Raw genomic sequence first — 16,608 nt, 5'->3', positions numbered from 1 at the left:
GCTGGTCCTGGTGGTTCCTGCTGACTCTGAGGAGGCCTGGCAGTTTCTGTTGGATTGCACCCCTGCTAATGATTTGTGTTTGGTATCCTGACAAATGGAGATTGGAATTAACCCCAAGGAACTACTTCTAAACAGGTCCACATCCCCCTGTCCTATTTACCATTTTCTCTCCCCTACATTTGGATGGTGGGCTAGAAGGGGAGTCAAAGTGTTTAAAAACTCTTATTAATTTTTCTCCCTTTTTTTTTTTTTTTTAAATCTGAGCCTACAACTGTCCTTTGTTTATTCTTGGGTGCTAGGGGTTGAATCTACAACTTTGAAAATGCTAGGCAAGTTCTCTACCTGGGCTACATCCCCAGCGCAAGAACTTTTAAAAGTAGGCAATCTTTAAACAGTCGGAAATATTTTATTAAAGGACTGTGCATGTCTCCTCTAGTGCCCTGCCCCGAGCTTATATAAAAGGCACATAACTGACATGGGGGGACTTTGTGGTAAAATTGCCTCCCTTAAGTTGCCCAAGGCCCTTCAGCAGTGTAGCTGTTTGTGAGTTGTTCTGTGGATGGGACCCTTCATGGGATAACTGCCTGTAAGTGATCCAGGGGATTTCCTGGTGGTGTAGCTGCCTTGGTTCAGTTTTGATCCTGCAAGGAACCCGGATGGACTTCCTGATTCATCTGGATCTGGATGGAATCCTCTTGTCGTTACCTGTTCCATGTGGGTGAAAGGGACGCTTCTTCCCATCCCCCAGGAAGAGACACCTAACAGGGAACCCGAGAGCCAACACCTCTGGCTTTGCAGGCTGAGTAGCCTCTGCTGCATACTGTTAACTGCCAACATGGCAGGAAAAGACTTGTAGGCAGGGAGTGGGTGTGGTCTAACACGGTTCATTGAGTTTGCTGACTCCCAGTTTAGCCCATGCCCTGCATTTTCTCATCACGTCAGAGGTGAGTCACAGAAACAGGAGGGGACACCCACACTTTACAAGTACACTTTATTAACTGTCTGATATGTCTAAAAGGTCAATTTACAATGTTATCATAATTTGGGGGTAAAATACTATATCTATGAAAGATTAGTTTATCTTCACTTGTCGGGAGCCTTAAGTTGGGCAGCATTTCTCTTATACTTCTCTGCCATCTCCCTGATGTTTTCCAGGAGATCCTCAGACATGAATTCTTCATGCTCTCTGTCAGCTTTAGCATTCTCCTCTTCAAGATGTTTCTAGTGGAAACAATGCACAGTTTTTAATGCACGAACACAAATTTGTTTCAACTGTGATATTTACATATAAGAATGGCATTTATAGGGGCTGGAGAGATGGCTTAGCAGTTGTTAAGAGCACTGACTGGCTCTTCCAAAGGTCCTGAGTTCAAATCCCACAACCACACGGTGGCTCACAACCATATATAATGAGATCAGATGCCCTCTTCTGGTGTGTCTGAAAACAGCTACAGTGTACTTAAATATAGGAAAAAAAAAAAAAAGAATGCCATTTATAAATGTAAAAAGAACCAGCTCAGTTAGATGACATAGTAGGTGACTGTCATCTCAGCACCTGAGAGGTGGAGGCAGGAGGATCACAGTTCAATACTAGTCTGGGCTGCCAAGCAAGACCATCTCAAATGAAAAAAAAAAGGGGGGGGGGGGAGATTCACGTCTGGCCACCAGCTCTGTGATTCCCTGTGCACAGAGGTCTGGCTAGTAGAACAAGTCTAGTAGTCCAGATTCTAAGTGGCACATCTGGAAGTGGGAACTGCAAGGCTGAGGGAAACAAAGACAGAGAGTAGGCCCTGCAGAATATCCAGAAGACTGCTCTTTTAGGGGGTGATGGCCACCAGCCTGCAGCAAACCACCACAGCTAGAGAAGATAGGCTCACTGACTTGCCCCTGACTGTGGACGGGCCATACCTAACAGGCAGATAACGACAGGTTGGGTGGAGACGGAGATAATGGAAATCATCATGGAAGAGATGGGAGAAGTAAGGAGAAAACTTAGGGAGCTAGAATTGAGAAATTGTCTAGGTACTGTTACTGGGGAAAAACTCTACTCGCTACGACTGTCATGATTTCTGCCTTAGGTCTTAACTTCGGCCATTTTCCATGAGATTCAGACTGCGATTCACACCTGACATGCCCTTGCTGATCTGACTGTGGTGAGCCTTGTGTTATTTCCATGTGCCAGGAGGGGCTTGTGTTGCCAGCTTCTAATTGGAGATTTGCCTACCCACTCAGTATAAGCGTCTATTATTAACAGTACAGTGTTGCCATCTGCATGGAAGAATGTAAATAAAGCAACTAAAGAGCAAAAATAAAACTTATGTTCACATGTATTCCATTGTCTTTATTTCCGTTTGCCCTTTTTTTTTTTCTCTTTTTCTGAGACAGGGTTTATGTAGTCCTGGCTGTCCTCAAACCCACAAAGATCTGTCTCCTCTGCCTCCTCTCTGCTGGGCTTAAAGACAGGCATGCAGTACTCCCGCCAGGCCGCATTCCATTTTCTTAATTGTATTTTCCCTTGCTTCTCCAGAGAGGAGAGAACCATTTGCCTAATTGATGTGCCTTTAAAGCTGCCAATCTTCTCAGAGCTCTGTGTGTATTTAGAGTTATGCAGTCATTTCTGCAGATGTTCTGGTGAATAGACAGCACATACAAGAACAGTCTCCTGAGAATACAATCTCCAACAAAACCCGGGTTTGTATAAGGACATTGTAATGTGTTCACAACCAGCCCAGCTGCCTTGTGATGCAAATCTCAGAATGTAACCCATCATTGTATATAACTGTATATGCAACATATAACTGTATTGGTGGATTGGGATTCAGTTTTAAGTTTCATATTTACTGCATGTATTTATGATTGTGGTTAAGATTTTATTTATTTTGAGTAGTTTGTGTATATGAGAGCTGTATCTGCATGTATACCTACATGCATGCCAGAAGAGGGCATCAGATCATAGATGGTTGTGAGCTGGGAATCAAACTCAGGACCTCTGGCAGAGCAGACAGTGCTCTTGCTAGCTGAGCCATGTCTCCAGCCCTTTGTTTTGTTTTGAGACAGGGTTTCTCTGTGTAGCCCTGACTGTCCTGGAACTCACTTTGAAGACCAGGATGGCCTCGAACTCATAAATCTGCCTGCCTCTGCCTCCCAAGTGCTGGGATTAAAGGTGTGCGCCACCACCGCACGGCTTAGCCCATTGTTTTTTAAGATGGAGGTTTTTCTGTGTGTAGCCCCGACTCTCCTGAAACTCAAACTTGTAGACCAGGATGGCCTCAAATTCAAAGATCTACCTCTATCTGTCTCTGAGTGCTGAGACTAAAGGCTTATTATTATTTGCTTGTAATTTGTATGCAGCCCAGGGTGGCCTGGAAGTCATGTCAGTCCTGTTGCTGCAGGTTCTGGAGTGTTAGGATTAATACCAGGCCCACTGCTTGCTTGGCATCTCACAGTTTGCTCATGGTGATTTGTGTTTTGGAGACAGTGTCTCCCTCTGGAGTTCAAGCTGGTCTTAAACCTGCAGTCCTTCTGGCTGGGCCTACCTGGTTTTTGGATTATAAGCCTGTGCCATTAATTATGCGTAGCCTTAAGCTAAAGATCTTGACATCCCAAGCACTGGAATTACAGAGTGTGCTACTATGTTGGCTAAGAACTCCTTAATTTTAATTAAGTTGAATTTATAAAAATTTTCTTTTTGCACCTAATTTAAGCACATTTTATAACCACTGAGTTGTAAAGACAGTCTCATAGTCTAGCCTCACCTGATGCTCACAGCCCATTCGGCTCTTGGCTCTGAGAGGCAGGATCTGCCCTCAGGGAGCGGTTTGTCTCCCTCAGATTGATCCTTCAGCACTCCCTTCTCTCGTTCCAATGCCACTTCAGTGCTCATGCATCTACTCTGGACTCTGAGACAGGCTGGCCCTTAACTAACAGCAACTCTCCAGCCTTAGCTTCCTAAATGCTGGGATTACAGGCAGGGGCATCCATGCCTGACCAACTCCTCTTCCCTCCGCTGTGTGTGTAAACGTGCCAAAACATTTTATAACGTATACAAGAGACCTCTTAGAACCCTGCCACACCAATACACAAGATCCTTGCCGGGCGTGGTGTTGCACGCCTTTGATCCCAGCACTCAGGAGGCAGAGGCAGGCGGATTTCTGAGTTTGAGGCCAGCCTGGTCTACAGAGTGAGTTCCAGGACAGCCAGGGCTACACAGAGAAACCCTGTCTCGAAAAACCAAAAAAAAAAAAAAAAAAAACCCAAGATCCTTCTAATAAATTACTAGTTCTCATGAAACTAAGAATTGTAATTTAGTTCCTATAGAAACAAACTATAAAATGTCTCATAGAATTCAGTAAACACCTCCACCCTCACCTCCAAAGACCCTACATGTGTGGCGACCATCTCCAAAAGACGTTGTAAGTTGTTTTCCACCTTTCTTCTTTCTTCAGTTGTGGTCTTCACAGTTAGCTGGTATCTATAGAATTAAAATTTAAAAAAACAAAGGGACAACTGTTGCTTAATGTCTAAGAATAAATGAATAAATCAGCACAGCCTAGAAACCTGAGGGAAATGCACATTGACTTGCACTGTCCCTTTCCCCTGAGAAATAGTTCCTGAACGTAAAAAACCATACCTGGTAGAATCCATGCAAACGCCATATACAGGCATGCCAGCTGCTTTAGGTCATTGTGTGCATGTGTGGTCTGTGGTCAGCTGCCCTGGCACTGAAACCTTCTATCCCATTTCTACCTGTCAGCTCGTGTGAGGCTATGACACCTGGCTTTGAGGCCTCTTCAGTTGAAGAGTTCCATATTTACTGTATTGCTTATGGATTTCTTAACAATTTAAGAAGGTGTGTCAGGCCGGGTGTGGTGGTGCACGCCTTTAATCCCAGCACTAGGGAGGCAGAGGCGGGCGGATTTCTGAGTTCGAGGCTAGCCTGGTCTACAAAGTGAGTTCCAGAATAGCCAGGGCTATAAAGAAAAACCCTGTCTCGAAAAACCAAAAAAAAAAAAAAATGAAGGTGTGTCAGCTGGGCACAATGGAGCACGTCGTTAGTCAAAAAGGCAGGTGGATCTCTGTGAATTCAAGGCCAGCCTGCTCTACTTAAATTCTTCAAATCTCCTCATTCTTTATATCCCAAATGGCTTTATAATAGGAATTAAAGAAAAAAAATTTAGTTTTTCTTTTTTCCCCGCCTGCTTTGTTTTGATTTCGAGGCAGGGTTTCTCTGTGTAACAGCTGTGGCTAGCAGACCAGGTTTGGCCTTGAACTCACAGTGATCCACCTTTCTTTCTTTGCCTCCCAAGTACTACCCCTAAAGGCGTGTGCCATGGCACCTGAAATCAGACCTTGGTGAGGTGAACTTACTCCCGCTGGACGGCGTCCAACTCATCCATGGCCTCGCTGAGGCCATCGTTCACCCCGCTCTCCAGGAGGTGCTTGTGTTTCTCCAGGGACTCAAGCTCAGTGGCACTCTTCTTGTCTTTTTCCTCAGCTTCCTACAGGAGAAAACGATTTTCCTTGATATCCATATTCTATTTGCTCCAGGTGTACTAAAAAGTGTAAAGCATTTCAAAAACAATGTTGTATCATTTGTATTCCCAAGATGCTGCCTGCCTGCCTTAGCTGTCCCCCTGGGGAATGCTGTATTGTAAACACAAACGTGCCCTTTCCAAGTGGTCTCTGGGTAGCCACTCATTCAACAGTGTTCCAAGTCTAATTTATAGAAAACCTGGTATTTTGATTAAAATTTTACACACAAGCATTAACTATGTATAGCAAAAAGCAGTCCCAATCTCAGATTCCCAGGTTTGTGAAGATGAAGTGTATGGATTCATAAATTCTTTCCTTCAAGCATCTCGAAGAATAAACTTATACTTTCATGGAAGAAGCATGATAAATGTAAAAATGACCAAATATCTCATATTTCCTGTACAGATCAGATTTGTTTTATATTTTCTAAAACTTTCCCATTACTCAAAAGCAAACAAACAAGCAAAAACCCAACCCATCCTATATAACCTAGGACAAGGCACAGCTTTGCATTCTCTTGTCATAACTAACAATGGCACAGCTGGAAGTTATCGTTAAATTGTGTAAGTGCCAATGAACAGAACATCTCTTAAAACCTGTCTGATAAAATGCAGTGTCGGCCAGCACAGTGCTAGCCGGTCCTATACCTTACCCGCCTTCTGGGGCTCGTACAGTAGTCAGGAATTTAGTCAGGACAGTCAGTCTGCCAAGGTCCCTGATGGACGATTACTTATGTAAAGCACATGACTGGGGCCCATTCTTAAGGGGTACTTAGCACCAACTCAATACAAATACACAAGAGAGTAGACTTTTACTATTTATTCAGACATGGTCTTGCTATGTATGTGTAGCCCAGGTGGGTCTCAAGCCTGTGACAATCCTCCCATCAGAGTCCCCTAAATATTGAGATTATAGGTACAACGACACCATGGGTGGCATTTTGAAGACTGCCCCTCAGTGTATGTGTGCCATCATATCCACCTAAGATTTCAGAGTGACGTCAGAGAGTGTGCACGGACCATCAGACATGACAGAGCCTTGGCTGAGATGAACAACCTGGTCAGGATCCTACCTTCACTGCTTGCTGGTAAAGGTCATCCAGCTTTTGGATCTCTTCCTTCAGCATCTTCACAGTGTTCTTGCTTTCCGTTTTCATGGTGTTCAGCTTGGGGATAAAACCTTGGTTGAAAAATCACAACTAACACAAAACACCAAATTCTCTTTAACATAAAAACTGTAGGGGGCAGGTGAGATGGCTAAGCGGGTAAGAGCACTGACTGCTCTTCCAAAGGTCCTTAGTTCAAATCCCAGCAACCACATGGTGGCTCACAACCATCCGTAACGAGATCTGACGCCCTCTTCTGGTGTGTCTGAAGACAGCTACAGTGTACTTACATATAATAAATAAACATTTTTTTTAATTGTATATTTTTTTATACAGAGTATTTGTTTATTTACTGTGTATAGGACTGTATCGCCAGCATGTAAGTCTGTGTACCATGTGTGTGCTGGTGCCCACTAAAGAAAGAAGAAGGCATCAGATCCCTTGAGGCTGGAGTTAACAGACTGTTGTAAGCTGCTACATAGGTGTTGGGAATCAAGCCTGGGCCCTTCCCAAAAGTAACAAAGGCTCTTAACCGCTGAGCCAACTCTGTAGCCCTAGTTTTTCTTTTAAAGAATTTCATTTTTAAAAAAGATTCTATTTTATGTAATAAGTGTTTTACCTTCATGTATGCATGTATGTGTACCATGTGCATGCCTGGTGTCCATGGGGTCCCTGGAACTAGAGCTATAAGTCGTTGTGAGCTGCTATCTGGGTGCTGGCAATTGAACCTGGGTCCTCTGCAAGAACAGCAAGTGCTCTTAATCACTGAGCCATCTTTCTAGCTCCAGTGGCTACATAGTATTTTTTAACACAGATGTCAAAACTCACATTAGGATAAAGACCACTTCTTTTACAGATGCTGTTGAGAAAACTGTAGAAAAAAAATGAAACCAAGTCCTGAGTCTCACCCTAAATGAAACTTTGAAAATGGACCAAAAACTTGCTGGAACTGCTAGGGAAGACGCGTCAACTGTGTTCTCCATCAATAACCCTCTGATGCAGAGGCAGGAAGTGCTGAAAGGACTGCAGTAGGAAATAACTCCAAGGACTGACAAATGGGTTACAAAAAGTTCTAAAAAACCAATCAGACAAAACACACGACAGCAGAAACAACCCTGCAACTGAAGAGACAGCACACAGAATGAGAACTCCTTGCCAACTATGTATCAGCTAGGCGTCTACTATGTAAGAAACAACAGTGACCACCACATCCAAATGTATATGAGGTAGCAAAGGGAACAGGTAGTTCTTCAAGGATGAACCAAATGGCTAGTGATATCTGATGAAGGGTCCGACATCCTCAGCCACCAGGGAAAGGCAAATTCAAAGTGATTTGTGGTTCCACCTTACCTGCTCAGAATGACTTTCAGCGAGAAAGGACAACACATGCTGTCAGGGACTTGGGGAAAGAGGAACCCTAGTGAGAATGTAATTGTTGCAGTTACTATGGAAATCAGCATGATGCTTTGTCAAAACTACAACAGGGTAGGCAGATGGCTCAGTGGTTAGAGTGCTGGCTGCTCTACAGAGGACCTGGGTTTGGTTCCTAGTGCCCACACAGTGGCTCACAACCATCTATAACTCTACTTCCAGGGAATCTCACATCCTCTTCTGGTCTCCATAGGTACCAGGCATATATATGGTGTACATACATGCATACAGGAACAATACTCACACACATAAAAATAAAAGTGAAAAAAAAAAAACCTTTGAGAACTACAACCAGAAGTCTCATATGATCTGGCTATTTCACCCAAGAGACACTAAGTCCTACCACAGATATACTTTGGCATTCATGTTTGCTACTGCATTATTCTGCATTATTCAAATAGCTGGGAAATGCTGTCATTCTAGATGTCTATCCACAAAAATGACAGACAAGTAAAATGTTGTATATGTATGCAATATAACTTTATTCATCTGTATTAGATAAAACCATGGGACTGGAGAGATGGCTCAGTGGTTAAGAGCACTTGTGGTTCTTTCAGAGGTCCAGAATGTGATTCCCAACACCAACACCAGATGGTTCACAACCGCCCGTAACACCAGCTTCAGGAGGGTCAGACATCTCTCATCTCTATGGGCACCCGCACTCACATGCATACTTAAAAGTTAAGGCGAGGGCCCGAAGCCTGCAGGTTAGAGACTCTCCTGTGCTGAGCAAGACCCTGTCTTAAATAAGACAAACGTATCTGCTAAGTACATTTCAGGGGTAATTACTGAGCTTTTGTGTCTGTCAGTGATTGGTTTAATCTTTTCCGTGATGACCTTTAGGTTGTTGTATACGGTCATAGTAACCCCGTGGTCATTATGTTTATGCTCCGCTAATTCTCAAGTCCTAAAGTCATCTGGTCTTTAATGTTTGAAAACACTGTAAAATTTGTAAAATAATTTGTTAATGAAATCCTTTTTGAGAGCCAATTCTTTTTCTGGTTACTCATTTTTACTTTTCATTTGGAGTCAACTTTGAGATTTTTACTATTTATGCCGTAATCCATCCTTCCAGTTTTCTAATTTTTCAAGACCGGTTTATGTTATAAAAGCCAGGCCGGTCTTGAACTTGCTATGTTGAACTCAAGATTCTCCTGCTTCAGCTTTCAGAGTGCTGGGATTACCGGCATGCACCGCTGGGTCTAGCTCATCAGTTATTATTTACATAACTTATGTATATGGGTATGCTATAAGCATGTTTGTATCATGTGCACACAGTGCTCAAGGAGGCCAGAAGAGGGTGTCAGATCTACCGGGACAGGAGTTACTGATGGCTGTGAGCTGCTATGTGGAAGTCCTCTTGAAGAACAACAAATACTTGTAACTGCTGGGCCATCTCTCCAGCCCCTGGACCGTCTGTCTGACCGCCTGACTGCCAGCTGTCTGTCTGTCTATCTGGAATATCTATCTATCTACCTACCTACCTATCTGGAATATACAATATGTAATTATTATGTAGAATTACTTTATGTATATAAATGCCTTTCTTGCATGTAGGTGTGTCATGTAGTCATGAAAATCAGAAGAACTGGAGCCAAAGGCTGTGAGCCACTGTGTAGGTGCTAGCAATTAAACTCAGGCCATTTGCAGGAGCAACCAGTGTTCTTAAACACATCTTTAGCTAAATATATGAATACACACATGCACACGCACACACAGTTTCTTTTAATTATTTTGAGTCATGAGCTCATGTAGCCCAGGCTGGCTTTGAACTTCCTATGTAGTAGCCCAGGGTAGTCTTCAATACTAGATTCTCTGACTTTAAAGCCAGCATTACAAGTATTCACCGTGGTATTCAGGTTTAACCCACCAAATTTTTTTTAAAAAACAAAACATTGATTATTGTTTATATTGTGTTTTCTCATAATTTAAACTAACTAACTTTATTTCTAACCACAGTGCATGTTTCATTTTTAAATTTCCTATCTTTCAATTTTGTGACATAGGGTCTTACTCTGTGGCCCAGCCTGGCCTGGAACTCTGGCCTCTGCATTCAAAGTGCAGGGACTGCAGGTACAAGGGAACGCTCTATTCTGGGGATGAAACCAGGGCTGCAGGCTCATGCTAAGGAATTATTTATCACAAGGCCATGTCTGCAGGCCACAATGTCAGATTCCATGGAGACTGTTAACATTGAAAACAGCTCTCTGTGGATCACTTGGATAGCTACTTATGAAACTTCACAGTTGCCGGGCGTGGTGGCGCACGCCTTTGATCCCAGCACTCAGGAGGCAGAGGCAGGCGGATTTCTGAGTTCGAGGCCAGCGTGGTCTACAGAGTGAGTTCCAGGACAGCCAGGGCTACACAGAGAAACCCTGTCTCGAAAATCCAAAAAAAATAAAAGAAATGTCACAGTTTATTTATAGATTAATAAAGGAACTTCCTGTTTTGAGATAGTCTTGGCTAGAACAGTTCCTAAAGAACTACATTAGCCAGGGCTTCATTCGTTGCTTTGAATTACTGAATACAGTAGCCTCAGTGTCTCAGAGCTACAGAAGGCATCATGTCTCAGGTGTTTGAGAGCAGAAACCCCTGTCAGTCCTCGTCCCCAGCCTCCTGAGGGCCAGGGTGGCACGCTTGTGATACCATACCCAACAGAAAACTATCCTAAAACACCCACAGGCATTTGGCTCATTCCAAGATGTTACAGTCCTGGCTGACTAACTCCTAAGCATTAATAGCACATAAGAAGCCGGCCTCAACTCCACCTGAATATAAAAAGGACACGGTTGTATCAAGAAGCAAGTGAAGAGAGCTGAGTTTATTCCACTTTATCATGGTGGTAAATAAAGACTCAACTTAGTTCTTTTATATGTACCAGTCAAGATTAGCACCAACTTTCATTTTTCATAATTTTAATTAAAATTGATGGGAGGCAGAGGCAGATGAATCTGAGTTCGAGGCCAGCCTGGTCTACAGAGGGAGTTCCAGGACAGCCAGGACTACACAGAGAACCCTTGCCTTGAAAATCAATTTAAATGGTTATTGCACAGAAACCCCACATCACACGCAGTGTTCCGCTCTCGTCACCCGTGCCACACTTACTTGTTCTAAAGTATCCTCCAGATGCCTCTTTTTATTCAGAGCTTTGTTAATTTCTTCTTCGCTTTCATTCAAGAGTTCTTTGAGAGGAGCCTAGAAAATACATCAAATGGGCGAGGAGATATCCGATTATAAACTTCTCCCATGAAGCTTGTCTAGATTACGATGTAAGTCAGTTTTGGGGAAATAAAATAAAGCCACGATATTTTAAATCTAATATATATAACATACCAATGAGGAGAAAATACCTTTGGTAGTTTTGAAGGTAAGGTTTAGAGGAAAAAAAGCATGTCTCAACCTTCATCCTCCCACAGGATGGGAGTATGTGCCCCAATGCCTGACACTTGTCTGTGTGTTGTGTGTCTGCATGTATGCACACATGACTGCGGGTACCTGCTGAGGCCACACCTATTGGGTCTCCCTGGAGCTGGATTATAGGTTATGAGTTGACTGGTGTGGGTGCCGGGTCTTCTCTAAGAGCAGTCAGTACACTCCGTTAACTACAAGTCATCTCTCCAGCCCATTTCTCTTAATACCTTGCAAAGACTTAGTCTCATAATTCTGGTAGGATTTCGATTTGACTTCTAATCTACTGATTTTATTTCCACACTATACTTCATTGATTTTCATTGTACTTTTTTAAAATTGAGAATACCTACTTTAAAATGATAACTGAACTTAGTGAATTTAGTATACTTACAGTGTTATATAAATGTCATTTGTACTTTTAAACTATGTTATGACTTCAAAAAGAAAATGCCACAGGCCATTATGTATCAAGCAAATCTCTTCAAGTTACTGTGGGCTTCTAATTTTGACCGGCTCCTTTTGTTGGTGCTGTGCATCAAACCCAAGCCCTTCTAAAATAAGCATGGGCTCTACCACTGAACAGAACCCAGCTCCTGGAGGAACAAGCAGGTGTGAATTAGTTGCTGCAGGTGCTGGACGTTGAATCTGGGATCTCTGTAAAGGCCATGTACACTCAAACCACTGACCCATCTCTCCAGCATGTCATGTCCACTTTAAAAATATTTCTAGAGATGACAGTAATTTCTCTCCCTTTCTCAGCATATTCTTTGTACCTGAATAATCTTTTACAAGACTACTTGACCCAGGTAATTATTTATTGCTGTGGCAATATCAAACCATTCAAGGCAGTGGCGAATGAAGGCTGCCTGGCACCGTGGCTGCTGACAGAAATCCATGTACCCAGTTTGACAACGAATGGCTTCCAGACCAGTTAGCAACTGAACATTTACTGACTGAATGTAAATCCAAACTGAGTATACTGCTGTAACCCTTTCATCCCAGCATCTCGGAGCTTGGGGCTAGTCTAATCTAAACAGGGAGTTCCAGGACAGCCAGAGCTACACAGCGAATCCTGAAGTGAATGCTACATGGGGAGAAGCTGAGTGCTGTGGCCGCGCCTGCAGCTCCAGCACTCAGGAAGCTGGGAGAGAAGCACTGTCGTGAGTTGAGACCTGGCTGGGGATTCACAGAAACACTACTGAAAAGCGAGTGGGAGTGGGAGGGGGTGGGATCTAGCTGGCTTGACATAAGCGATGTCTGTTCATGAATAAACCGCCATTTCTAAGGAGGCAGGGCTCTGCTTGGGTATTTTATCTCCAGGACACAGCTGGTCGTCAACATAGTTTGTACACAACAGATTCGTGGCTGATGAATAATTCTCCCATCCAAGTACCAACCAGAGCTGACCCTGCTTAGCTTCTGATTAGATGAGATCAGCAGTTTCAGGGTGGCTTAGCCATAGACTAGATGAACAGTTCTCAAGGGAAAAATGCATAGCCTTTGACTCGACATTTTTTAATTCAAAAGCTAAGTATTTCAAAGGTGGCATTTTAGTACTGACAATAAGACTATAACATGGATAATTTAAACATTGTAATATAGCAATAAATTTTTTTTCTTCTCAAAATTATCTCCTTGGTCATTTCAAAATTAGGCATTTCTTGTTGATTACTGACATTTCTTTTTCTTTTCTGTTTTTGACTTAAAAAAAAATCTATTATACTTTATGCCTTCATGTGTGTGGTTGTACCTAGAACTTTTCCCACAGATGTACCGCAAATATTTCACCTCTCAAGATCTCACCCACCCCTCTTCAGTCTTCTGGCCAGAGGGAAGAGCTGTTTACCAACCTGAAGGACTTCCAGGGAAGCACTCACTTGCCATTTGCTAGCACTGCTCTCCCAAGAGGGGCGAGAGGGAACTTGGGAACAAAGGTTACCTCAGACTGTCACACTACAGTCGTGATACCTGTTTTACTTGCAGTCAGCTTTCCTTGTGGACAGTTGGATGAAGTAAAGTGGGCACAGAGGACAAGGCTTTCTAAGTTCAAAGGCTACCTGTGAGGCAAGAATTCTGCTACTCAAAAGAAAGGGAGAGCAGCCAGTGTCTCGGTCCTGAGTCTGTTCTAGATCGTGGAGAGACTCAATTGAAACACATACTTACATACACTTGAGTCCTGTATTTGACAAGGCAGTTGGCACCCGCCTCAGGATTAAACTTGATTTCAAAGTCGTAACCTTTGGAATTCTCAGCACCTTTGGGGATAAGCTTTAATTTTCTAGCCAACTTGTGGTACTCAGCCAGCTGCGCTTCAATCTGGTAAAGAGAACACAACAGAAAGTTACCGTGAAGCCACCTAATGCGTGGTGGTGAGCAGCACACCACTGTCCCTTCATTAACTCCGTGTCATTTAGAGCAAGTCCAGGCTTGGCTCTCAACTACAATCTACCTTCTCAAAACTAGTTAGAAATATGGAATAAAGTGAAGACTTGACAATATGTAAACCACTTTAATCACCAAAAATAAACAAAACAAGATAATTTACATTTCAAAGTGTTAACTCTGTTGAAGATATTTTAGTAGTTCATATTTCTTCAATGTTCTAGAACTGAGTTGCGTTGCTGGGAAGGTAGTCTTTCTTCTGATTCACTGATGCTGCTCTCGGCGTCCCAGCACACTAGGCTTTTTCACACGGCTGGACTTGGTCCCTTCCTAGGCCACCGCTTACCTACTTCCTACATTTTTCCCCTTTCAGCTTATTCATGCAAATAAATCGCTTATTCTTCTTAGCTTCATAGACTCAATGTTTACTCCGTCCAGAGATTTATAACCTTCCCTTTCTTACAGAGCATTGAGAGATAAGGTTCCCTGAAATAACTCACTAGAGATTCACTGACATAGTCCGTTTCTAAAGAAGCAAGTGGAGGCTATGGAAGGTTAGATGATGCAGACTACACGTGCAGACAGTGGCAAATTGCAGGTTAAAGCTCAATCAGTGCTGACCAAATTCTAGGTTCAAAGCCTTTAGGTGCCGCCTCCTTTTCTCTGTTCTTACGGATTGAACGTGGTACCCCAAGCATGCTGAGCTTGGGCTCCATCACTGACAAACACCCCTGTTAGTTCTTACCGATGTGTATATGTACAAGGCTAGAGCTTGCCCCCAAGGGTCAGGAAGATAAGGGGATATAGGTAACAACTTAAACTCAACGGCTTGCTCACGCAATGCTACAATTACCAACATGATTTCCTCCACCCCCAGTTTCCTGGTTCATTATCAGAAAACTGAGTTTACCTTAAATTTGACTGACATGTATGAGTGTTTTACTTGTGAAAAAAATGTTAGCACCAGAAAAATTGATCAGTCTATCCCGAGTTCATCTTGGTTACACAGACCTGTCCTGCGGTCACCTGTGCTGAGGTTGCTGAGAGTGTGGTATAACTCACCGCCTCTTTGCCTCTGGCGTATTTTAATTCCTCATTCCACATCTGTTGCTGTTCAGCTTCCAGGTCTTTGGTTAATTTATTAATAGTCTGCTGCAATTCATTTTTCTCATGATTTATTCTCTCAATGTCAGCGACTGAATACTTCTGGTTATCAACGATACTCTGTAGCCGAGTGTTTTCCTGTTTAACTGTTTCACATTCTTGTTCTGCATTGGAAGAAACAGAAATGTCAACTTTCCTTATTCTCTACAAAGAAACTGATGGCGTCATTTCAAATGGCTGACGTTTAACTATCTGTTTTATACACATACACCCTTTCTTTTGGATAACTGATCCTACTTCACTGAGGATATAAGCCAATGCAACTAAAGTTTTATGTTAACTTCTTCCACACTGGCCTTACTACAGCTTCAGAAAGAACGATATGACAAAAAGGCCTATCCAAGGTTACACTTAAAACTTGACTCTATTAATGCTCATTTTTTTTTAAAGATTTATTTATTTATTTATTATATGTAAGTACACTGTAGCTGTCTTCAGACACTCCAGAAGAGGGAGTCAGATCTTGTTACAGATGGTTGTGAGCCACCATGTGGTTGCTGGGATTTGAACTCCGGACCTTCGGAAGAGCAGTCGGGTGCTCTTACCCACTGAGCCATCTCACCAGCCCAATGTTCATTTTTAAATGCCTCTAATACTCATACAAATTCTTTGGATTATTAAGAAGTGTGGTAAATGAAGAAAATATCTAATTAAAAAAAAAAAAGAAATGTGGTCTTTACAGTATAATTGGTAAGCTCTACCTGTGAGTTGGTTTACATAACTTTAGGTATATGTGACACATCTGCACAAAAGCATGATATATGTAGAGAATTTAAATATGTCCTAATCATTTGTAGTCACAAATGGCTTTAAGTAATCAGGGAAGCTAAAATATTTAGAGAATGAAAACAAATGACAGATGAAGCATTATTCTTTGTTCAACTTACAGCTTTTGGGAAAAAATATTCTGATAAGATTAAGACATGGAAGGGGCTAACATGATGTGGTTGGTAAAGTGCCTATGTGAGAAACTGCAGTTTCAGGAAAACTGTAGATCTCCATAGATTTTCTTTAAAACTGCAGTTGGCGGGCTCTATGATTTTAGGCAACCTCTCTTTGTTTCTAGTGTCACAGAAGTTAGCAAGCAATCTGTGTCATAGCATTTCCCAAAGCTTAACTAACGTTGCTTATGTGCCCTGAGCAGATGTTACAGAGACCCAGGACACACAGGAGGCTCCTTAGCTGTGCTTCTGACTTTACAGGATGGTGCATGTGTGGGTTTCCATTATCTCAGCTGCTGACTTGCTTAGATGGGACTGACAGAGGATAAGACATCAAGAACCCTGCTGATTAGGGCCAGTAAGACAGCTCAGCCAGTAGACACTCGATGTGCAAGCCTGGATTTCTAGAACCTAATGAACTCAGCAAGAACTGTCATTTTACCTTCAAGTATACCCTATGGTATATTCTCACACATACGACACATACATGCTAAATTACCAAATTACCAAAAAGGAATCTAGCTTATAATATGAAACAACATACTCATGTAGAATATACTATGATATACTGTATACATATAAGAACATACAAGGTCATATTCAGAAGACCTCTGTTCTTCAATAGCCTGTCTATTGGCTTCA

The 16,608-nt window shown here is 42.5% G+C and overlaps 1 protein-coding gene across 1 annotated transcript in view; it reads right to left on the bottom strand.

Moving 5' to 3' along the window:
• Positions 1-1,008: 1,008 nt before the first annotated feature.
• Ndc80 (NDC80 kinetochore complex component) overlaps positions 1,009-16,608 on the bottom strand; it is a 33,674-nt gene continuing 18,074 nt past the window's right edge. The window contains exons 11-17 of the mRNA XM_021149345.2: positions 14,924-15,129; positions 13,643-13,795; positions 11,174-11,263; positions 6,605-6,697; positions 5,368-5,498; positions 4,369-4,471; positions 1,009-1,221 (exon numbers count right to left, since the gene is read on the bottom strand). Coding sequence (XP_021005004.1) covers positions 1,084-1,221; positions 4,369-4,471; positions 5,368-5,498; positions 6,605-6,697; positions 11,174-11,263; positions 13,643-13,795; positions 14,924-15,129 — 914 coding nt within the window. The 3' untranslated portion in view covers positions 1,009-1,083. The remainder of the gene's footprint in view (positions 1,222-4,368; positions 4,472-5,367; positions 5,499-6,604; positions 6,698-11,173; positions 11,264-13,642; positions 13,796-14,923; positions 15,130-16,608) is intronic.

This window comes from Mus caroli, unplaced genomic scaffold (assembly GCF_978045245.1).
Source record: "Mus caroli unplaced genomic scaffold, Mus_caroli_1 scaffold_18, whole genome shotgun sequence".
In the NCBI taxonomy this organism is placed as follows: Eukaryota; Metazoa; Chordata; class Mammalia; order Rodentia; family Muridae; genus Mus; species Mus caroli.
This window is presented reverse-complemented; position numbering and strand designations above follow the sequence as displayed.